The sequence below is a fragment of the Dasypus novemcinctus genome, chromosome 6 (assembly GCF_030445035.2).
Source record: "Dasypus novemcinctus isolate mDasNov1 chromosome 6, mDasNov1.1.hap2, whole genome shotgun sequence".
Lineage (NCBI taxonomy): Eukaryota > Metazoa > Chordata > Mammalia > Cingulata > Dasypodidae > Dasypus > Dasypus novemcinctus.
The window spans coordinates 11,225,687-11,250,723 of NC_080678.1; the positions used below are offsets into that span (position 1 = coordinate 11,225,687).

Genomic DNA, 25,037 nt, shown 5'->3' on the forward strand with positions numbered 1-25,037 from the left:
GATGAGGTTTGATTGATATTCTCACTGTTACTAATTCTGGCATTTGAAATTGTTAAGTTTCAGAGGCAGGGAAAAGATCTGGAAAAAGTGAAGCAGCGATTAATAGAAATCGCTAATCACGTTGACAAGGTAAGTCCTTTTTTGGGTAATTAAATCTCTGAAATCATGTAAATGTTTGGAAATGCAGCCGAAAGCATTCCACGGACCTCCCTGACTTAGTGGGGCTGGGCTACAGGGCAGGGTGCCCCGCTCTCTGAGTGTGAAATCCCCAGGTCTGGGGACAGCTTCAGGAGAAGCCAACCCCCAGTGTCATGGGTTGAATTATGTCCCCCCAAAAAGGCGTGCCCAGGCCCTAACCCCTGGTCTCTGTGAACGTGACCTTATTGGAGAGTAGGGTCACTGCAAATGCAATTAGGTCAACACAAGGTCATACTTAACTCCTGGTGACTGGCGCCCTTCTAGGAAGGGGAAACGTGGGATGTGGACAGAGCAGGTGGCCATGTGGCGACGGAGGCAGGGGTGGAGTTAAGCCACAAGCCAAGGAACCCCAAGGAGTGTGGGCTGTCCCCCCCAGGAGGGCAGGGAGCAGATTCTTCCGTAAGACCTCGGAGGGGCAGGGCCCTCACCGCATGCTGGCTGCAGCATCTGGCCTCCGGAGCGGAGGCCCCAGTCCATGGCCATTTATCCCAGCAGCCCCCAGGAAACTGAGATACACAGCTCTCTGGCCTTGGGATACAGCCCTCCAGATTCTGGTTTTAGCTGAATCTAGAGCCAGAGCCTCAGAAGCCACAGGCCTTCTAGGATTGCCCTGTTGAGGCAGCCAGAGGCACGTGGCAGTCCTGGGCCAGCATGTCCCTCTGGGAGGGCTCCAGGGTCCTGGGACACAGAGACTGGCTTTAGGTTCTGTCGGCTCCAGGCAAGCCCCTCCCAAAGATTTCAGAGCTGGAGGGGACCCTGGAAATCGCATCCAGTTTGCACGCTCACTTCTGCACAGCACCCCACTCAAGAGATGGTGAAAATATCAGCCTAAACAGCCTGGCCTTCAACAACACATCTGCATCTAAGTCAGAGGGTCTCACACTTGCCTGCACATTGGAGTTGCCTGGGGACCTTGCTAAAGCATAGATACCAGGTGTCAAGGGCCCAGTGAAGCTGCCGTACACCAGGTGAGCAGCTGCGTCCCAAAGCCCTGGACCTTCCCGGCCAGCTGTCTCCTGCCTGAGGACAATGTGATGCAGAGGAGGGGGCAGGGGGTCTGGACCATCCTGCCAAGGCTTTTCCAGCCAGGACCCTCTGAAACGTTTGCATTTACACCTAGCAGTTTGCGAGGATACCACTCTATAGCTGTGTTTCCAAATTCTATTATATTCCGATAGAGTTTTCAAAGTTTTTGGAAAAATTAAGGTGAAGGCCCTTTCAGAAATTCAACTCCGTTCTGCTCAGCCTTATGGGTTGTATGGAGCACCGTGCATGAAGAATGCAGAGTGAATCAGCCACAGGCCCTCCGCTCAAGGAGGTCATGGCTTTGTAGGGAAGCAGACACACAGACCACCTGGCGTGGCCCAGCTCCTTGGTCCTGACACACACACCACCTGGCATGGCCCAGGTCCTTGGTCCTGACACACACACCACCTGGTGTGGCCCAGCTCCATAGGGACCGACTGATGGAAACATAGAAGAGAATCACTAAGAGCATGCTGGAAACCAGGAGGCCTTTACAGGCAGGGAATCCTGAACAGTGAGTTCCGTTTCACCAGGAGCAGCACAGGAGAGGACCTGGGCTTGCCCCTGGCAAATCTGGACAGAGCAAGGAGCACACGTGTGTGCACGCATGTGAGGAGGAGGTAGAGGCGAAGCTGCTGACAGGTCAGCTTGGCCCTTGGACACCCTGCAAAGCCAACTTGATTTTACTCTGCCTTCAGGAGAGAGGCAGACATGTGTGATGTGTTTTTAAGCAGAAGAAAAACTCACAGCATTCTACAAAGACATCCTTGGAAGGTGGAATAGCCAAAGACAAAGAGGGCAGGTAGGCATCTATTGCACCAGAACAAGTAAGAATGGATGAAGACCTGAGCCAGGCCAGGGGCAGAGGGGAGGTGGGAAGAACAGAGGTTTAGAGACCTTTGAAGGGACGTGCCCAGGCCCGGCTCTGAGTGCTTTGCATCCCCTCTCAGGTGGGTGCTCTCGTCCCGTTTTCCCAGCAGAGAAGCTGAGGTTGGCCACGGGGCTTACGGGTCACTTGCGCATGTCCAAGCAGCAGGAAAGGGAGGCCTGGGAATGAGGCTGCCTCTCTCCGCCTTCCCAGCTGGGCTCCTGGTCTGGCCTCTCCCCCACATTCTGGAGTCGCCAGGACTCCGTGTCCAGGCAGAAGCGGAGGCTGCAGGAGGGAGGGGTCAAGTGAGAGCAAGTTCCTGCTAGCGCAGGGGCTTCCAAAGAAAGCCAGAGGAGGGAGCTTTGTGGCACACCCAGAGAAGCCAGAGGTCTGGGCTTGGGCCTCAGAGAGAGGCCGTAGCTGAGGGAGCTCTGTGGAAGTCAGAAAAGCAGAGGAGGCAGTTGTGGCAGTTTGGCATTTTTTACAAATCCCAGAAAGAGAAAGATTACGTTTGTACACTCATCTATTCTGGGTGCCATTCCCTTTGGTTATACCGGAGTCAGCTGAGAGGCCCTTGATTCATCACCTCAGAGGAGGGCTTTTGCTCTGACCACATCAGTAGAGCCTGACTCAGGTTGCTTGCCACCCCCTCGGTGGAGCGATGTAGAAAAGAACGCTCGCTCGAGAAGACACAGGAGTGAAGGAGAGAATGTTGCCATGTGATGAAAAGCTGAAGGCTCAAAACAGCTAAGGCCCTGGGGAGACATGAGCCTTTGCCTGATAGTTTGCAGCTGAAGAGAACAGCAGCTGAGAAGGCCCAGAAAGAAACGAGCCCCACACCAGAGACCGATGTAGGAAGCCGAGAGAAAGGAGAGACCGGGCAGAGATCAGCGGCCATCTCGCTTCAACGCGTGGCACGGGGCTTTGGTGAGAAAGCAGCCTTCAGGTGGACTCTTCAGGGCCTTGTGACTGTAAGTCTACCCCAGATAAGTACCCTGTATAAAAGCCAGCAGGGTTCTGGTACTTTGCATGGGCAGCCCTCTGGCTAATACAGCAGTCAACTTCTGGGATGTCAACGTCCCCAACACCAGCTTCTCACCGGCAGCTCCCTCAGGTCTCAGCTCAAATGCCACCTCCTGCAAGAGGCGTCCCCTGTTGAGGCCAGCTCAACATAAGGAACGGCTCAAACGCGAGGCACCGCAGAACTAAAGAGACACAAGAAGTAGGAAAAGATGGCAACAGGGGACTCAAAGCCTCAAGGACTAAGAGCCTCGACCCAAGCTTCCACATCATATTTATTGACTGTCTCACGAATGGGAGTAGAGTTACTTTTTTATTCTTTAGATAACATTTTGCCAGAGCAATCACGTCCACGTTTTTCCCATGTGTGCCGTGCAAGGTTTAAATGTTTCTTTCTGCAATTCCGGGTTGTTCGGGACAGGGTTCTGTCCTGAAAGGACGTGGTGTTTTGAGGTCCGTACCCTCCTTTGCGTTATGGAAACATTTTAACCTCCGGCCCTATCTCCACAGTCGCCGTTTTTCCTTCTCAGCGCGTTGTGCGTCATCAGGCTTACTTAGGACACCCGGGGACCTGTCCATGTTCAGCACGAGGCCAGGCAGACCCCTGGGCAGCCAGGCTCCTTGCCATATCTTCAGTAACTGCAAATTAAGTAGCATTCTCATCCCAAAATCAGAATGGATGTGGGAGAATCGCTTCGAGGGAATGTCTGTCTGGCAAGGAGAGCAAAGGAACGTTGGATCTGGCAGGGTTTGGTCAGGCGTTAGGACTTAGAACTGGTCCTCCATCCTGGCTGGCCGTTAGAGCTCCCTGGGGAGTTGCATGTGTGTATGTTTATGTGTTTGCTTTTTAAGATACTGATTCCCAGGTCTCAGGCCAGAGGTTCTGGGGTGAGTGTCTTGAGGTGGGGCCTGGGCATGGGTATTTTCCAGGCTCCTGCAGCGGTTCTAACGGGAGGCAGGACCGAGCCGCACTGACTTAGAGGGGCTGAAGGTCTCAGTGCCTGAGCTTTGAGCACAGGCTGTCACTCCGAGGCGAGCAGGAGCAGCCATTGCCTGGGAAAGAGGAGAGAACATGGGTTCTTCTTAGGCCTCGGGAGCAAAAGGAGGCGACGAGCCACGTTAAACCAAGATGGGTATTTGTGGAAATCGCATTTTTAAACAGCAATGCGTTTGGTCCTCCGTGTTTGTCTGTCTTTACCTTTTATTCTGTGTCATATCTTGCTTCAATTTGCAAAACCAAAAATGAGCCCCTGGGGGTTTGCTAATAACGTGCACTGACGATGAAGGAACGATGTACCATGGGGAAGTCCTGAAGGCCCCATCAAGCTGGCCGGCCCGGCTGCTCTGCTTCTGGCGGCGATGCTGATGTCCTGGGCACCCGGATGCGTCTGACCTTCCCTTCACCTCAGCTGGCCCTGGAAACCCTGCTGAGGGTACTGGCTTCCTTAGGAGGCCTCCTGAGGCATTCGTCCACATCCAAGTCTATTCACCGACAGCCCTCGGCCTCTCTCTAGTCTCCAAATTTCAGTTTTGCAACATTTACACTTGGGAGCATCTTGGCCCAGAAAACAATGCCTGTTCCAGTGGCAGCTTCCTCATTTGCTGAAATCTTGGCTTTTCTTGGCTGCTCGAAATTAATAACTCCTTGGCATGCCTTGCCTTGAAGGGAAGAAGGACATTCCAGAAGGAGACGGAAACCCCCTCTGTCAGTGAAACACTGAAAGCCTGTCTGATGCCCATACCTCCAGGCCACCCCTTTTCAGCCTGAACTGAGAGAAATTTTCCCAGGGCCCTGATGAATGTGCTGTGTTGATAGCCGTGGTGATGTGCTGCCCAGAAAGTGACTGCGGAAGCTTTGCCTCTTCAGTCATCAGCCTCCCAGTTTCCTACTCAGTAAAAAATTAGCACAGGTGGTGAATTCTTTAAGGCTAAACCTCAGTGACCCGCTTCCGAAAGGATTCACCTGGTGTGACTGTGTCTCTCCCTCTCTCCCAAACAGGTGATTGAAGGGTACAAGTAGCCTTGCTGGACCCCAGTGAGTTGCCCTCTCTTTCCACCTGTCTTTTCAGATCTATTTCCAGAAGGCTGCCATGACCCCTCCACGCCACCTCCCCTGAACTCCCTATTTGTACCATCTCTTGGCAGCTAAATGCAGTAACACCCGAGTGCCCCACCCCTAAGCCTCCTGGGGACCTGGGAGCATTTTAAGGATGAAGTTTGGGGTATCCTAGCACTGCTCACCTGGTTAGGGCCACAACCAGTGCATGGCAAGCACCAAGCAAGCAGGCGTTCCTGCCCTGTTTGTGGGTGCATCGATTCACTTGTGCCCGTGACAGGGTCCCCATGCCTTCTGGGATTCGTAAGCCAGGAGGCAGGTGCCAAGCTCCACTTGTACCATGTGGGCTGGTGGGAGGCTCAGCACTTGCAACAAGGGAGGCAGTGTTTCCCAGTGGTTTAAAGTGTGGGTGCTAGCATCAGCCTGCCAGGCTCAAACCCCAGTCCTACGAGTCGTGGTCTCAGATAAGTGGCTTATTCTCTCCATGTCTCAATGTCCGTGGCTGTAAAATGGGAATAATCATTTTAAACTCAGAGCTGTTGTAAGGATTCAGAGAGCTGCTGCATGGACAGCATTCAGCGCCACACCCAGCACGTAGTAAATGCTCATCAAACGTCAAATGGGATTATTGGTGTTAAGGCAGAACCAAAAGGAGCCCCTCAGTAGCACCGCGAGGGGCATTCAGAGCAGGCAGGGAAAGAATTGTGCCTGAGTTGGTGTGAGTTTAGCATACACGGGTTAGTCAACGCCAGTTTTGGAGAGGAGGGGCTGTATGTCGGATGCTGCCATACGTAGAATCTTTCCCAAGGGTGTGGTTGGAGAAAGGCTTTCATTGTCAGGCAACGCTCCTCATCAGTGTCTTCGTTCCCGAGAGCTGCCGTAGAGGACCATGAATTGGGTGGCTTAAAACAGCAGAAATGTGCTCTCTCAGTCCTGGAAGCTCGACCTCCAAAGTCAAGGAGTTGGCAGGCTTGGTCCCTTCTGGTCTGGGGCTGTAGGGAAGGACCCTGCCTTGCCTCTTCCTCCTTCTGGTGATTTCCGGCAATCCTGGCCATTCTGGGCTGTGGCAGCAGAACTCCTGTCTTGGCCTCTGTCGTCTTTCTTTCTTCCCTGAGCTGCTTCTGTGCCTTCAGATCTCTCTCCTGACAGGGACACCAGGCACTGGCTGTAGGGCCCACGTCCTCTTAACTTTCTACACCTGCAAAGACGTTATTTCCAAGCAGGGTGACATTGTCAGGTACCAGGGTACAGGACTTCAGCAGATCTTCTGGGAGACACAATTCAGCCCATAACCCTTAGTTAGGCAGTAAAACATAGCACTGAGACCCGGTGGCCATGAGCCCTTTGTAGAGCGGACTCCTGTCTCCGTACAGCACCCCCAGGAGGCACAGAGGCTCCCCTTCCCAGCTGACCACACTGAAGCCCACACAGGGGGCCTGACCCCGAGGACGTCCGTTAGCAAACCGGGTCAGCATCAGCACCTGAGCTTCCGCCTTCTGATCACTGTTGCCTTTATACATGATACAGCCGAAAATTTATTTTCCATCAAAGGAGAGCAGCCAAACACGTGCCTGCAGTGTTCCAGAGGAGTACAGGAACTTACTTTTGCCTGGGAAGCCGGGGCTGGGAGCTTGCCAGTAGATACCACAGGCCAAGGTATCTACTTGAGCAGCATCTGTGTGGCCGTCACAGTCACATTAATGTCACCTGTTTGAGACCAAGTTGGACTGCCGCAGTCAGTTTCCATCCTGCGATGGAGTTTGTGCTCCAGGCATGTTCTTCTGATTTCACTTTGTATTCACCAGATGACTGGGGAGATCAAGAAAGGAAACCCCGAGCCTGCCTTACGCGGGTTAGAATCCGAGGTCAGATGCCCGACTTTGGGGAGTTCCTCGCACTTTAGCTCACAGCATTAGCATGGGGCTCCACTCTTAAATGTGGAGCTTTTGTGATTTTCATGTTACCCACTGGCCCAGATGCTTCTAGCAGCTGAGAATAGGACCTGCTCATGTCCTCAGCTTGACTCGAGCTGCTGTCTCCAGCCCACTCGTCTCCACGGCGCTCAGGGGGGCCAGGAGCCGAGGGCTTTCTCACTGTGTGCCGCCTTGCGCTTCACCCCATGGGAAGATTTGACAGCCAGCCGGGTATCCCATGTCCTTACCCCTCAGGCCTGGCCTTATACCCACCTCCCTGTCTGTGATGCATGGAGGTGGGGGGGGGGGCACAGCAGGACAGCTGGAGCCTCGGGTAGTTCCCAGCTCCACCCTGACCTCTGACCCCACCCATTCTGATCACCTGAGACAAACCATCCCTCTGTCCCTGGAGTAGCTAGGTGGCTCCTGCCTCCTGAAGATGGGCTGTAGATTAAAACCAGGAATCCATGAAGTGGGGGACGGGAAGGGAATGCGGAGACTTGCTGTGATGGTTTCACAAGCCTGTACGAAGAGAGGAACTTGGTGGAAGAGACCTTTCCCTGCACGGCCCTCGTGAGCGCACGTCCAGCTGTGGGGAGGAGAATGGTCATTAAAGTTCTCGAAAAAGGCTTCTGTTGATGCCTTTGTTATTCTGAAAGACATTGATTTGGCCATTTAACTGCAACCTTCTAGGTTGATGATAGGTGACAGACTATGATAGCGTCAGCCAAGTGTGAGTCTTTGCTGAAAAATTAATACAGATTCATTTTCAGTAACTCATGGGCAGAACCTTTTGCTTAAAATGAACAAATTGTTGTCCTTGGCAGAAGTGTGAGAAAGATCCTAAAACACTCCTTGTTTTTCTTGCAGTAGATATTAACTGGCTGTCATTTACTATAATACATGTCTCCATGCACATTGTAAATCATCAGCAAATCATTTGAAATGTATGCTTCCATACAAATACGAGCAGATAATAAGAAAGTCTAATAATTTCAGCATCTAATTGGTCAACAACATTTGAGAACCTAATTAACACATCACATTGAGCACTGCAAATATTTCTTAATGCCACAGGAAAAAAAAAACAGCACAGAAATATTTTCCTCACCCATGTAAATGAAGTTCAAAAAATGCGAATCTGGGAAACGGACTTTGGCCCAGTGGTTAGGGCGTCCGTCTACCACATGGGAGGTCCGCGGTTCAAACCCTGGGCCTCCTTGACCCATGCGGAGCTGACCCATGCACAGTGCTGATGCGCGCAAGGAGTGCCCTGCCTCGCAGGGGTGTCCCCCGCGTAGGGGAGCCCCACGCGCGAGGAGTACGCCCGTAAGGAGAGCCGCCCAGCGCGAAGGAAAGTGCAGCCTGCCCAGGAATGGCGCCGCCCACACTTCCCGTGCCGCTGACGACAGCAGAAGCGGACAAAGAAACAAGACACAGCAAAGAGACACAGAGAACAGACAACCGGGGTGGGGGGGGGGGAATTAAATAAATGAAAAAATAAATCTTAAAAAAAAAATGCGAATCTATTCTCATCTTCATTTTAAGTTCTCATTAGTGTGATTCCCAAAGGTTGCTGCTTTCCTCAGTTTTACAGACCGCTGAACATTCGAATAGTGTTGGTGGGCGTGGAAGTGTGGAATGACATCGACAAATGCTCCATAAGTCAGGACCCATTCAGAAGCCTTCACGAATTTCTGGACTGGAGGAAGATGAAGCTTCTACCTCGCAAATCCCACGACAATGCGCAGCTCATCAGGTAGGGCCATCCCTGTCTCTCCTTTGCTTAAAGAAACAGTGGGCCTCAGTAGACCCTGTCTCCTCTTGCCTTCACCTGCACCGCCCCTGGAATTGCAAACCTTTCTGCAGAGCAGACAGACTTGTACTAGGGAGTTCCCTGCCCACGTGGGCCAGGCAGAGGCCAACCCGACCTGGAATCGGGGGCTGCTGAGAAAGTCTCCCTTGGATACCTGGGAACACTGTCCCATGGCAGATGCATCCGTTTGCTTCTTGCATCACCTGGACATTTGCTTCTGTCTTAGTCTCAGTAGAAGTTTGTCCTTCTACTGAGTAGGCTAATCTTTTAAAGCCCCCTTTTTTACATTATTAGTGAAACATGTTTATGCAAGATCTGAGGCTAATACATTTGAGTCAATATGGTCAGATAATTAAGAGAAGGAAACTTTTTCTTCTTCCTCCTGTTTTGCCCGTTACACTTCACTTTTCCAGTTTAGAGAAGAATGTTTTGGGGGTCTTGAACACCACGGTGGCCAAAACAGTAAATTTCCATGCTCTCACGCAATCTGTAGTCTACTGGGGAAGTCAAAAATTAAGAAAATTCCAGGGAGTGATAAGATAAAATGAGGCAAAACATAATGATAGCAAACATAACAATAGGATATTACAGATAACCTTGAATTTAAAAGAAAAACATCCTTATAATAATCTAAATTTCTATGAAGTAGATTTTTTCAGAAGTAACATACTTTTTCTTAGAGTCCTCAAGCAGCTTTATGCCATTATTCTCTTTTCCACTTGTAGCTTGTATCACTCTACTGCAAGCACTGGAGGCAGAGACGTTTTTTTCTTTGATAAATCAGCTCTAGCTTATTGAATGTTTATCGGAAGTTAAAAATCAGTCCTACCCCACTGTCACTTTAGAAAATACCTGTGTGTGAATCTAGGCTGCTGGCATTCCCTGACAATCTACCTTGGCTGTTTTCAGAGTATTTTTCCCCCCTGGGGTGTTTGTTGTTGCCTTATATCCTATGCATTGAGTTGTCCTGTGCTACAAAAAGTACATTTCAGACAATTTTTAGTTAAAATGTTTTGTTTTGATTTTTTTTTCCAAATGGGAATCCAAGTTGAACATCTGCAAATAAATTATCATCTTAAATAATCTCATTTATATACATGTATAATTGTGTCTGTCCGTATGGTATAGGTAGATACATAAAATCTGACATCCCTACTGTTCTATATACACATGTAATGATATATATGCATACATGAGGTTTTATACTCATCTACCCCTTTCTGTCCAATTGATCCCCCATCCAAAATATTTTACTTTTCAAACAATATATCCAGTGTGTGTATGTACATGACCAATTAACAAGGGGCAGTCATCTGTTTCCTCTAAGGAGATTCAGCAGATACAATCAAAGTTTCCTTTTTGCTGTATGAAATCGGAATGAACAGCATTTACCTTAAACAGGCCTTGAGGTCAGTAGACTCATTGATGGAGTCAAGGTTGCATATAGGAGGTCACCGGCACCAAAGCCGGGAGGCTCTGCCTCCCTGAAGCTTTCTCTCTGGCACCAAAGCCCTGTGGGCATTGACTTATTCTACACTGGCACCCACCCAGGGAATCAATCATTTTTCTGCCAGTTTTGATTTTGCAAGCTGAATCAGCAGGACATTTTAAAGGAGTTTAGGTCTCCGGCCTATTTCTGAATTATACAGGAAAGCAAAATCCAACTGTAACCAAAAATCTAATATGCAAGCTCATGCATCTCTTTTAGTTCACAGTAATTCTCTGTGACTCGTGTCAGCTTTCCCACAGCATTGTCCAAGAGGAGTAGCTCCCTCCAATGTATTAGGAAATCGGCAGGAGACAAGTTGTAAATTCAAAAGTAATGAAAACAAAACTCAGATGATGGGACCTTGGTTTAATCATAATATAAATTTCAGGGAAAAGAAGAGAAAAGTCACCTGTATGCATACCCTCAATGCAGCTATTTTCATTTTTGAACATTCTTTTGCACTAAGTGTCAGAAGGCAGGAATGTCCCATAGAATTCATATACTAGAATATCTTCACTGTATATTAGATTAAAGAAGGTCGCTTCTTTTGCTTCTAGTGGGGTTTATTTCCAAGGCACCACCATTGGCATGGCACCAATCATGAGCATGTGTACTGCGGAGCAATCTGGAGGAGTTGTTATGGTAAGTCAAGGGCCTCAGGGAATTGATAGAAATATCCAGAACCCACTTCTCTTTTTAATGATTTCCCAGAAAATCACTATTTTATCAGACCTCGCACAGGAAAGTCCTTTCCTTTAAGGCTTTTTAGATTGAATTCTGCTCTTACTCTAGCTGTGTTTATGATCTTATATCTCTCAAAATATTTTAGAGAATGTTTATAAAACACACCAAATTGGACACTGGAGAGGTGGGCATGTCAAATAACTTGATGGAGGCAAGTCTGCCCCTTTGATGGAAAAACTGGAGCTTTTGGTCAAAGCACCCCAACTAAAATTCCCTCCCAGCCTTGGAATGAGCCACGGCATCAAGCCTGCCCTCATCACTCACCTTCCTGGATGACCTATGGTTTCACCAAAGATTTCCATGGTTTTCTGATTGTTCTCCCTCCAGGCCCAATAGCCAAAAACCTCAGGTTTTTAACTATTTGGTGCAGCAAATGTTTTACATACCTCCCAGCCAGTATACAATTTGTCTTTAAAATAAACCTTATTCTTGGAAGGCAGAGACCTAGGTTTATTGTTTTACAAGGGTAATTTTGCTCTAATTGGGCTATATTATGTTTGTAAAAGGAAATAAAATAGGAAGAATACTCAGGACTTGTTTCTTCTAGATTTAAGAGGGAGGCGGTTTTGATAGCCTACCCAACAGGGGACTCCTGCTCCACTCCATCAGATCATTAAAGGAAAGCCTTTCCTCCTGTGTCATCCTCTCTGAAAACTTACTGTCCCCCGGATGTTCAGCCTTCAGGAAGTATCCTCAGAGGCCATTCCTCTGTCTCCATTAAACAAAATTTTGCCCTTCCAAAAAACCTTGAATTCTACCACATTATTTTTTTTTTTAATAAATTGTATCTCATTTATTTCTGGTTATACATATAGCACATGCCCATTATAGAAAATTTGGAAAATAAAAATTGCCATCATCCTTCCATGTAGAGAAAATTTTCTAACCGATCTCTCTCTCTCTCCCCTTTTCTGTATGTAAATGTGTTTGTATGATTTGTATATTATTTACAACTATGGAATTATGCTGTACATATTGTTTGGTAGGTTGCTTTTAAAAAAAATAATACAACACTTTTAATATTTTTACATCATTACCTATTTCTACAATATTATTTTTAAGAATCAACCATAATTTATTTAACCAAGCCCCTATTGTTGGACAGTTAGGTTGTATCCATATATTCACTATTATAAATCATCTTTATTTTTTTTTGTCTTTATTTTTTTTAATGTTACATTCAAAAAATATGAGGTCCCTGTATACCTCCCATCCCCCTCACCCCACTCCTCCCATAACCACAACCTCCTCCATCATCACGGGACATTCATTGCGCTTGGTGAATACATCTCTGAGCACTGCTGCACCTCATGGTCAATGGTCCACATTATAGTTTACACTCTCCCCCAGTCCACCCAGTGGGCCATGGGACGACATACGATGTCCGTCTGCCACATTTTTTAAATGGCACATTTGTGGAAATCCAGTTGTGTTAATGGGCAGACAGCGTTATGTTCTGCTGACTCCTTTCTCTTCCCATACTGCCTAATCCAATCATCTTAGTTAATATGCACCAAAGTTACTTTCGTCTTCTCTGGATGCCATGTTGGCAGTTAATGTAAACATGCACCAAGTGGGTAGACTGAAAAGGCTGTTTGGAGAGACTGTGCCCACTGGTTGGATTCTGGGCTTGATGGGGCTACTCGGGTTTTCTTTGAACCTGGAAGTGCTTTATGTGATCCTCATCCTGGCAGTCACTAGGAAGTTTGATTTTTGTTCATGCCAGGTTCTTGTCAAGCTAGATTCCAACTGTATTTTCACAGAGCAACCTGTAGAGTTTTAATAGGAAATCATTTTCTGTTTCATGGTTTCATGGTCAGTTGCTACTGACTTTACCACTTAAAATTGGTGGGAATATTTTTTAGAGCTAAAGCTGAATTCTTCCCCCACTGATTGGTACTAAAACACTCTCATAGACAATCTGACGGTATTGGGTGGCTCGTTCGGCACGTATCCCTTAATCTGTCCTTAATCTGTTCCTTCATCCAGATTGCTTCTTTAAAAAAACATACTTGGAAGACTAATTTTTTTAAAATGGATGAAAATGACTGTGATAAATATAAGCAAATTACATGTACTGCAATGAGTGTGAACCATAGTTAATTATCAGAAAATATGTTTTACCAATTTGGCAATGGTCAGCCTCATCTGTAGACACATTCCTTTGTTACCCTACACGTAAAATAAACATAAAGCAGGATGAACATGCCACAGCTCCTTTGATTTCCATAACACTCGTGTCATAATCATGATCAGCATCTTGACCAGATCTGAAACTTCTATTAACTTCCTCTAAAGTTAAATTCATACATGGTACATAGACTCATAGAGCTAAGAGAAGGGAAATAATGTAACAAAGATGCAAGAATTTCAGTAAAATTGGAAATATGATTTGTGTGTATGTTTTCCTATTTTTTCAAGATACAATAAATAATGAATTTTAGTAACTTGAAGCTATGTTCTTGAGTCTGACTAAAACAGTCTTGATTTGGGGATTAATATCATGATTTACAGAGATAAGGTTTTTTGCTTTTTACAAATATAAACTGTTTATGAGTTCATAATCACCTCAAAAGGCATTCTGTTTATAATCACCCATGCATTAAAGAATGAAAAACAATTTGGCAATTTAAAAATAACAGAACTATTGGCTGGTACAAAAGAAGCAGAAGTAGAAGATTTTTTAAAGGATGAATCCCTTGAATGTTGAACCAAAGCATGCTAAATTCAGCCTTCCCCATTCTGAGAGTGACTCCATTCTCTTCACCAATGTGTGTTATTTTTGAGAATTGATTTCCTGAAGCATATTTGTAAAGCTTCCTACAACAGGAAACTGTAAAATCTAAACAGTGTAATTTATTAGGAATTTCATCTATTCTAAGAATAACTTGCTTCCTTGACATGCCATTCTCTTCTTAGACTGAAGACTAGTGAGAGAGGCAGCTACAGCAGGAAAAACTACCAACAAATTTATAAGCTCTTATGTGAATGCTCCTTTATGGAAAGGCCCCCAAAAGACTGTATCAGAAATGTTTTCTCTGAAACACAGTATCATTGTCCTCTGGAAGCCTCTTGGGAAGCCTCTTACCTCTCTCCTGGGTAGCACAAAGTAGTCTTTAAATAAGGTACCTTTGTCACTCCCTGGTGTGTAGGCCTATTCAGAAGTTTTGTTCATGCGCGTGATTTCTGAAAACCACATTCATTAATTATTTTTCTTTTGCTAAAATTAAGTAACTATGTTTTTAGTTAATTTCTAATACCTAATTGAGCCAAGCCTGCCAAGCAGTCCACTAAAAGAGAAGTAGCCAAACAGTGCTTCCTGAATGGAGAGTCCACAGCCACATCTCCCCAGAAGTTCCCATGAGCTCCCCGACTGCAAAAGTCATAGAACCAGGATGCTTCCATCCATTTCCAAAGTCCATCTGATAAAACAAAGGGCCATCAAGAGTGAGACATGGCTGGGTTACCTTCATATCTCTTCAGATGGATTGCTCAATGTGGCTAGGTTTTATTGTGAATTATCGTGAACCTAACAATTACCCTCCTCTCCCAGGTAGACAAGAAGAGGCATGCTCAATGACAACTGCTTTAGTCTTATTTAAAATGTCGCAGAGTAGACATCTTCCTACTAATATTATATCAGCATAACTCTCAGTCAAGATACAAAATGGTATTAGTCGTGAAGGAATGAGCTTGTTCTTCCTAAGATGTGGGACAACCATGCTCTTCATGATTGGAATGGTAGTTTGTCAGCGACTGTAAGAAACAGGATTTTTTTCATGTGAAGACGTAAAGAATACTCCATAAGGGACGGTTTACATTCCTCATCAGAAAGCTCCCCAAACATGAAATATGTCAATATTTTTAAAGTTTGAGTCAAATCATGGGACTCGATGTTATTGCCTTATAAGGGGTTGGGTTAAGTGAATACTGAAGGTAAGTGTGTTCAGGGAGGAGGAGAGGAGATGAGGCCAACTATACCCCAACTATACTCTGTGTCCTTGTGTTTCCTTTGAGGACCACTCAGACAGCCCTCTTGGCGCAGCCGTGACCCTGGCACACGAGCTGGGCCACAATTTTGGGATGAACCATGACACACTGGAGAGGGGCTGTACCTGTAAAATGACTGCCGATAAAGGAGGCTGCATCATGAACCCTTCAACTGGGCAAGTACCAACTCTTCCAGCTGCTTTTAGAGTCTTCAGTGTGTAACAAGGTACAGCTGAACAAAAGGTCCTCCTGGTTTTCCAGCCAGAGGACCCATGGAAGCTTCCAAAAAGTACTTCCTGCCCACGTAGCCAGAGTGGACTCTGCTCCTATGGGAGTATCTTGGGCAACCAGGTTGTAATGCCATGTGGCATGAGGCTGACTTCTTCCCCAAGAAGTGGTGGGGATGATTCTGTCTGTGGCAATTGCAAATTACTCTCAAAGTCCAACCTATGTTTTTGTTTGTTTGTTTTAAGTTTTTATTGGAGAAGTTGTGTGTTTCTAAAACGATCATGCATAGCATACAGGATTCCCATCCCCATACATAATCCCACTGCTAACACCTTGCATTGTTGTGGAATATTTATTACGACTGATGAAAGAACATCGTCAGAACATTACTGCTAACTTTAGCCCACAGATGATATTTGGCGTATATCATCTATGGTATTTTCCCCATAAACCACCCTACCATTAACACCATGTATTAGTTCATGAGAGAATGTTTTCATATTTGTACAGTTAACCATAGTCCATCATCCACCACGGGGTTCATTGTGTTATATAGCCCATGCTTTTTCACTCCATCCGAAGTGTGCACTCAGTGACTCTCAGTTTCATCAGAGTTGTGCTGTCATCACCTCAGGCAATTTTAGAACGTTTTCATGACTCCCAAAGGAAAAATCCCATAATCCCTTGTATCCCCCTATTGTTGACTCTTAGAATTGATATAATACCTTCTTTGACATTGCTGCAAAAGTATTGCAGTATTACTGTTAACTATAGTCCATAAATTACATTGGTTGTGTTTTCCCATGTAACACCTTGTAATAGAAGAACATTCTTGTATTTGTACTATTAACCTCAATCCTCATCCACCACCGAAATTACTATGTTGTGCAGTCCCTAGATTATCCTCTAGCTTCCTTTCAACTGGCATTTACATTCCTAGACTACCCCCTTTCAGCCACAATCACATTTATAAATCTAGCAGTGTTAGTTATACTCACTCTAGTGTGTTACCATCAGTTCTATCCATTTTCACACTTTTATGATCAACTGTATTAAAAATTCTGCATACACTGTGCATCAGCTCCCCCTTCAGCACGTGTTTTCTATTTGAGCCTGCAACCCCAGCTCCCCAGCAGTCTGAGTAGTCATCCATCTGGGGTTCTTGGAAACCCATGGAAAAGTGGGTGATGGCCTGGGCCAGGTGACCTTAGGAGATGCTGGGCAGGGGGCATCTCTTCCCTCAAGAGTTGGCACTTAGGGCAAATGTAAAGAATGTTTGCATGTTGGCTATTTGTAGTATCCCTGCCTCTGACACCAAATCCATACTGTTTTTCCAGTTCTTAGAGGTTTCAATGAAGTGATTTTTCTTTTCCAGTAAATTATGTTGTTCTTCCTTATTTAATGCCTTTCTGAAACTGTAAGTCTTAGGTAACCCAGAAATAAAGAAAGTTTTATTACTAACATTCAAATGAGGTGGAAATAAATGCAATTCAGTGACTCAAGATTCAGATGAGTTCTCATATCCCCAAAGACCCATCCCAAACTAGATTTTTGTGCTAACTTATGAAGAATTTCATTGGTAAAGGAAAACAGGCTCTTGCTATAATGCCATCTTCTATTTTTAAACCTAAGCACTTACCTCTGTGGAACTTCTCCATGAGGAGAACTGTTCTCTGGGCTCCCTGAATGGAGTCGGTGGGAGTAAGGAGCAGGTGGTCACCGAGCAGCCCAGTGGCTGGCAAGGGCCAGTTACGACATCAGAGGGGATACCCACTAAAGAGGTTTAAAAGTCACAGAAGAGGAACAGAAGGTTAAAGAATGTGGCTGTGCCTTGTGGGCCTGCTGCCAAATGCTTTGCAGGACATCACAATGCCCCCAAAACAAAGACACCGTGAGTGGTGTCACATCACGTGAGCTGTCAGTGATACATCTGCTCACAGCAAGTGACTGCTTCCTCATGTCCCTCACCAGCCACCATTTAGGCATTTTTGCCCATAATTCTGTCTTATACATAATTCAAGGGAGTCTCCAAGGGCTTGCTGAGGAGCTGGCTCTCTGGGTATGTGGTAACAGGAGCCAGAATCTGAGCCCCAAGTCAGAGAATATTAGGTCAACAACAGCAGGAAGTGAAATATTGCACAACCCTGGATTCTAACAAGCAGAGCTCTCCAAAAGGAAGGCAGGCCGTCCCAAGATGCGATTTGCTCCTTGACATGGAGGTACCTGGGTAGAGGCAGAATAACTGTTGCACACTGGGAACAAGGAGCCCTTCGCCAACTGTGAGGTTGTGCCAGGGGCTTGGGTGCCTTCTGTTTCCAACTTTGTCGATAGAGTCCAGCATCACTAGGGAGCAGTGCACGAACCTCAGAGGGAATTGTTGGCAGAAAGTTGACGTGCTACTGAGGGTTCTTGGTGCTTTCTGATTCTTGACCGCACTCATCAAGCAGCCACAGGAAACTCACTCAGTACTTAATTTCCCTGATTACACATTGAGCACAAATACATTAGCCTATGTGCCTCCAGAATTGGTTCCCAGATGATGAAGAAGATCATTGTTCATCAATACCATTGGGGTTTTTGAAGTCTTGAGAAAGAACCAAATGGAAGAGAGGAGAGCTAGATTTGGAACACTAGCCTAGCACGGGTAACCCCAATTCTGAAACAAGTTGTTTTTTGGTAATCCAGGCAGACTGGTTAACTTCTCTGGACCTCACATGAAATGAGAGAGACGGTTTTATCTATGAAATCATCCATCCGTCCATCCACCCATCGACTTATTTGTTCACATATTCAGCAAGTATTTTTAACCCTTGTCCTTGTTAGGCAATGTACAAATTAGACTCTACAGTTCTTTCTAAAAAGTATACAATTCTGAAAGCAAGGCATTTTTTTTTTTTGGTACTCTGCACTGTCTGTTCAAAGAATTTCAAATTGGAAAGTCTTCATTGTCAAAGTTTCATCAGCTTAATCCCCATGACTCTCTCCCTGAGGTAGAGAGAAAATGGTTACTTCAGTGCTTAAGGATCCAAGCCAGATTACCCTGGAGCTTTTTGAAAACCATAGGTTGAAGCAGTATTGTTGAGAACTCAGCAAATCATGTAAAAAGGCTTTGTTTTCCTACCAGGAGTTTGCTAATAGCTTTTCCTTGATTTATACCTTATTAGTGATTATTCTCCGTTTTCTCTTTTGCTGAGTTTGTGCTTTTGCATAAATCTTTTGTATTCAGTTCTCATTTATGATTCTACATTCCTACCCAGAGAGTGGTGTTTTTAATTTTCTCAGAGGGAGAGAAACTTCCTCAGCAAGTGGGTGAGTTCATCACAAAAGCCCATACGGAGGGGGAGGTCAAGCCGCCGAGTCAACCTCCGGTCATCCATCACCCATTGTGGAATTTCCCAGGCTGCTTTTAATCTCCTGTATTATCTCAAAGTGGTGTTTCCCTTACCTCATAGTATCCCTGTGAGAGTGGGAGAGTGGATCCATGAGGTCATGTGTCTTTATAAATTGAAAATCACCCCACAGATGTAAGGGGGTCTTACTATTAGCCCATGGGGATGCCAGAAGTATTGAAAAGCTAACGGCCTCCTTCACGATTCCCACTCATAGTTTCCAGAAAGCGCTTCTTGTGTCTCGTACTCAGCAGCGCGCCCACAGTTTCTGTGTGAATGGCTCGTTATAAGCTGGCACACGTCCAAACACCAGTCTTCCTTCTGGCTTCTTCCATCCCACTGCTGATTCAGGCAGGAGTGGCAAATGTTAAAAATTTACTTGATTTAAGTCATTGCATTATTTCTTAGCCCCAAAGGTAACTCGCAAAGAGATGAATCCTTTAATACTCTAATTATATTGAAGTCCTGCAGAATCAAAAAGAACCAAGAGAAAAGAAAAATAAAATAAAATTTAAAAATGTTCTAAAATAAGAAAAGAAAAAAAAATTTTAGAAAAGAACCAAGATTGTTAGAGAGTTTGAAGGGGGAAGTATATACCCCAAAATACTTGTTGTTTATTCTCTATCAAAACATTCCATGATCCTAACTCTGAAAATATTAACGAACGTACCATCATTGACAAATTAGACTCAAAGGCCTGAAAATCCTAGAGTGGAGTCAAGTCCTTTTTAAATTTGGAGAACACGATCTCAGTTGCATATTTCAGGAATAGTTAGAGGGGTTTCCTTATGGGTTGTAGCATTAATTACTGCGAGTCTTAAGTGCATGTAAGAGTGTATGTTTTATATCTTTGGATAATTAACATCTAAGGCCTGTCTTGGAAATTACTCTTTGGCAAAAGCAGTATCTGGGGATTCATGTGGGAGATTAAACTCGCTTCCTTCTCTCCAATAATGAGGCTCTTAGAGCACTTGGTCTTAAAGGGTCGAAGACCACATATGCCACATTTATGCATAAGAAAACTGAACGATTTGAACAGTTGTAGCTGAGAATAGTTAGCATGAGAGTCACTTCCTAGAGTTAAAAAAAAGAAAAACACTATTAACATTCAGAAATTATTCTCACTGATTCCTCTATTTTCTGCAGCTTTCTGTTAAAATGTAAGTTGGACTAATAGGGCCATATCATCGATGGGAATATAGCTGAACCTGCAGCACGTGTGTTTGTACTTGGGTAGACTTTGGGCAATACCACAGTCAACTGGACAGGCAAGTTTCTTGCCCTCGTGGAACTTGTATATTGGTGGGGAAGACAGACTGTAAAAACAAAAATAAAATGCAGGTTAATGGGAGTTCTGGGAAGGAAGCATATGAGGAAGATGATGGGGAACATGGGATGGGGGAGGGGTTGTTGAGAGGCCCTCTCTGCAGAGCTTAAGGCAAGACCAAAAGGATGAGAGGGCTGGAGGGCCTGATAGACACAGGAGCCTGATCAAGCAAAATCCTGTATGTCCCAGGGCAGACTGAAATGGATTTCAGCTCCGGGCAGGTGGACTTTGACTACAGGACAGGGAGAAATCTTTGAGAGATTTGGGGCAGCAGGACAGTGATGTGATCTGATTATCTTTTCAGATGTCTTAATGTTAAGAAGATCGGGTAGCATCAGCGCTATCCTAGTTTACCAATTAAGGGGTTTACTATCTGTAAAAGGAGGAGAAGAGGAAGGAAGGAAAAGAATAAAACAGCCTCCTGTAAATACAGAGTTGTTGCATATAAATTCTGGTTTTATTGGAGTGAAATCGCAAGGCATTTGGGAGCCCCTGACCCTGCTCAGAGTACCCCCCATACCTACGCTCGCCTCTGCAGCCTCGTGTACTCACCGTGACGGAGAAGATTCTTTTCTATTTAAGATTGCACTTTCCTTTCTCCACAATGAGCATCTTTGAAGGACTCCTCTTCAAAAAGCCACAAAGAGAACTTTCACGTTCACTTTGCTTGTGTCTGAAAACTGGGCTGCAGTTTTCATGCTGAAGCTAAGATTAGGGGTTAGGGGCTGCTTTGGCTTTGGGTCCAGCCTGGCAAATGCTTCCTCAGCAGAGAGTGTGCTCCCCCAGTGCCCGGGCAGCTGGAGCAGCCTGCAGGGCACTGAGGATGGAGGAAGCTGAGAAAATACCCCAAGGAGGGTCGCCCCTGGCTCTCCTGGGGTGTAAATCCCGTGTAAATCATTTGCATGAACTGAGGGTGGACCTAACGCCTTTAACTAGATCAAATAAGCATGTTTGAGGAGAAAGCATTGCCAGTCTACTTCCCCAGAAGTGGGTGTGATTAGCCCATTCAGTTCCACTTAATCAAATTCAGGAAACATCCACTGCATACTTACTTGCGACACAGCTGGCTGGGAAAGCCCCCGGGTCTGCGGGGCCTCCACCCAAGCTGGAAAACTGGGAAGATGTCAGCCCTGCCTCACGCTCAGGAGAAGCCCACTGCGGGACCAGGGTAGACGGTGGAGCCCAGCAAAGCCACTCATGGGCTCAACCACCATTTCCTGTGCACCTACTATGTGCCAGATTGTAGCAAGTCTGGAGAGGGCAGAGAACAAAAGGCAGGAGCCTCAACTTCAGGGAACGCGTAGTGGCAGTAAACCAGCGAAGGCAGACGGGGAAGCTTGGGGACTCAGGGTGCATGTTGGGTACCCTGGGGCTCACCAGGGAGGTGGCTTGGCCAGCCTGCTTCTCCATCCTGGGCATCATAGCATCTCGTTGATCCGTATTCCAGGGTGCATCTCTAAAAGATAGGAATCGACTTTTAAATATAACCATAATACCACTTCACATCTCCTAAAAATGACCAATAATTCATTGTGAGCACGGAGCAGAGGTTGGAAGAGGTGGGTGGCAGGCAAGGGAGATATTCTGGAACAAAGCCCAGACTGAGCTGACCCCTGAGCCCGCAGAGGGATGAGGCAGACCGCTCCCCGGAGCTCCTTGCTTGCATGATGGTGAAGCTGGATTTCTTTTCGAGGAGGCCTCTACCTGGAAATGTTTCAAGGGAGTAAAATGAACTGCAGTGTTCAGTGAAAAATGCCCCCGAGTTTTGAATGTGGTAGAAACCGACAGAAATGCAGTGTGGGTGGAAAGTCTATACTCAAAACTCGCGTTCTTAAAAAACAGTGCAGAATACAAATCGTTAAAACTGTGTTGAGAGAGTTATTTGAGATCATGAAATGCATTTGTCATAAAGGGATTTTACTAAGATGGGATGGGAGAAAATCATTTCCCCGTATCAGCTCTTCATTTCAGGTTGTTAGGGGGGAGAATGGAAATCTTTCATCAAGGAGGAAAAAAAAAAAGAGGAGCAACTACGAAATGAGGAACTCTAATAAGATTAAAACATTATTGGTTAGAATCAATTTAATTATCCAGCCAGATTAATTTAGTTGGCTGCAGCCTGATACTATCATAAGGGAAAAATGAACTGGCAGGTGGAACTGTTGAAAACAGTTGGAGAAGGGCATGTCAATATAAAGCATGTTCCTGTTAGCCCCCCATATAATTAGATACCACTCACTGGAATATAAAGGCATTTGTCTACACTAATGCAGAGTTAGAATACTAAAAGGCAAATCCCGAAGGCAAGGTACAATGATGTCCTCTCTTAACCTGGACGACAAAAAAAAAAAAAAAGGAAAAGAGGCCTCCCTAAGGAGGCCTGATCTGCAAAACCCTTGCTCCTTGAAGAACGGCTTCAGGGGAAATGAACTTAGGCAAACTTGACTTTGACCCCAGAGAACTGCAGGAGTGATACCCTATGACATCAGTAAGTTTAATGAGGTAGGTGTTAGACCCATTTTAAAGGTCAGGGAGCTGGAGCTTAGAAAGCTAAATGAGCTGCCTATTTTCTCAAAAACCACCCAAGTGCAAACACCAGGACAGAAAGGCCAGTCACTGGAGTCCAAGGCCCTGCCTTGCCACCTTCATGTTACTTATTTCACGTAAAAGTCTGCAGCACCTGTAAACTCAGGAAGTGGAAAAGCCTCCGTCTCGTGGCATTGGTGAGAGAAAAGCGTGCTCAGCTTCTGCCTGCAAGCTTTGAGTTCAGAGCACCTCACGTGGCACGGATTGTCCCGCCAGGCTTAGGACAAGCTTGCTGAGCAGCCGTGCGATCCAGCCTCCCAGTGGGTTTGCCGCGGAGAAGTGGCCATGGCCGTGGCCTTGTTTTGGCTTCTCGTAGGGATGAAAGTCTCGACAGTACTGAGCAATGTCCCTGTGGGACCTCTGGGAGGTGGGAAGGCAGCCCCATTTTGAAACCAGTTGTTGTTGTAAGCCTCCTTCAACTTCTGTTACAACAGCAGAGAATTACTTCCTGTCACTGGCTCGTTAATCCAGCGTTTTATTTGTGGCAGAACATGTGTGAAAACATTGCAGCTAAAATTCTGCCAGCCCCCTCCACCCTCCTCCCACACACACGCCCATCGCTTCCTCCTTTCCCTAGGACAGAGTCCCACCGCGCGAGGCCAAGGGCAAACGGGGCTTCCCTGGAGCCAAGCGTATTCCCACCAGCAGTGGATGAGTGTTCCCCTTTCTTCACATCCTCTCCTATCCGGGAGAACAGGAGTTGTGTCAGTTTTGTTCAGTGCAGACTCCCCAGCACTTAGCACCAGGCCTGGCACGTAGTAGGAGCGCAGAACTTCTTGACTGGCAGGGAGGGAGGAAAGAAAGAGGGAAGAAAGGTGAGTGATGGCTGAGTAGGTGGGTGGATAGATGATGGGTGGGTGGGTGGGTGATGGAGATTACAGCAGAATCAGATGTGGGCAGCGTGAGGCCGTTCCTTCTCCTTTCATGTAATGGCTAAACCTCCATGGAGGGGATTCTGAGGCCATTGTCTTTTATGCCAACACTAGTATTTTCCTGTCTTTTGTATTTCCACATTGACATCACACATCATTCTACAATGGATTTGCAATAGCTTAAAAAAGTCATAATGCAGTAGAGAAACAAAAATAAACAGAAAATAAGGGCTGAGAAACCCAGGTAACTGGGAGGCTGAGCCCACTGCTTTCTGTACATACTCCATGGAGAATAGGGTGAAAGGAGTAATGTGTCATCAAAAAGTGGAACTCCTGGACTTCTAGAAGAAGCTCTCCTGAAAGTCTTTGCCTAATTTAACTGAAGTGTGACAGGGTCAAAACTATAAGCTCTAAAAGCGGTTGCAGGCCTAAGACCCCGTATTTGTAGACCACTGTCCAGTTTACAAAGAACTCTGACCTCTCCTTTCTCACTGAATTACCACACCACTAAGAGGAAAGAGCAGGCAGTCTCCTCCATTTTACAGATGAGAAAACCGAGGTTCAGGAGGCTGGAGACCCCACATTGGCCAGCATCAACCGCTGGATGTCAGCCTGCAGCGTCCGGCTCCTGGCCCTTTCTGCGGCCCCTCACCCGGGCCTGTGGGCAGAGGAGCCTTTGGTCCTGGCATCAGGAGGGACCATCCTTCCCTGCCCTTGAGTTTGGGTTGCCTTGACGGCAACTCCAGCACCCAGAGCTCGGCAAGGCACAGAGCAGGCATGTGCAGACTTCAGCCCTGGTTGGGTGGCTGGGTGGTGTCTACCAGGGCCACTTTCTCTATCCATTGGATTAAAAGGTATTTCCAGTTACAGACATGCAGTGTCATCGGACTCAACTGGCCTGACCTGAGCAGAGCCTACCGGGGTGGGAGGACAGGGCCGTTCTCTCAGGGTGGTGAACTGTCCCTGGTTCACCTCTGGGTCCGCTTCTATCTGCAAGGACCAGGCGGGCCCATGCACAGTCAGCGGCCTTTGCTGTAAGGGCAGGAGAGCTCATCTGATGCCCTGATGGGACGTGGCTCCTGACCTCATGCTCCTCGCCCTTCAGGCCTCCGCTGAGAGGAAGAAGCCAGCACGGCACGGAACGGAAGGTCCACGTTCTGGCCACACCCAGAAGCTTCCTGTGCTGCTCTCAACTGACCAGAGCTCTGAGGGTGTCTCTGTAGTAAACATTCTGGGAGATGCTATTTGCAATTCGATTAACTTCCAGGGAGGAGGAGCAGAGGTCAGAGTTGACATGTTAAGAAAATAAATGATCATGGGCTGCAGATGGCTCCCTCCTGGCTGCAGGTGTTTGCTATGAACAACCGACATGTCCTACTAAGGGCATTTTGGGTCATTGGCTCCTGGTGGCTGCCTCAGCCTTCCGCAGCCCATCCAGTGGGCCCACTGAGTCAGCGTTCAGCCCTCCTGCAGTCACTTTTGTTCCTGGAGTCGACATGACGGCGCGTTTTCCCA

General features: G+C 46.4%; 1 protein-coding gene across 1 annotated transcript in view; it reads left to right on the plus strand.

The window, feature by feature from the left end:
• ADAM12 (ADAM metallopeptidase domain 12) overlaps positions 1-25,037 on the plus strand; it is a 377,451-nt gene that overhangs the window by 285,764 nt on the left and 66,650 nt on the right. Inside the window, 4 exon segments of the mRNA XM_058298149.2 lie at positions 58-129; positions 8,671-8,840; positions 10,944-11,028; positions 15,148-15,296. Coding sequence (XP_058154132.1) covers positions 58-129; positions 8,671-8,840; positions 10,944-11,028; positions 15,148-15,296 — 476 coding nt within the window.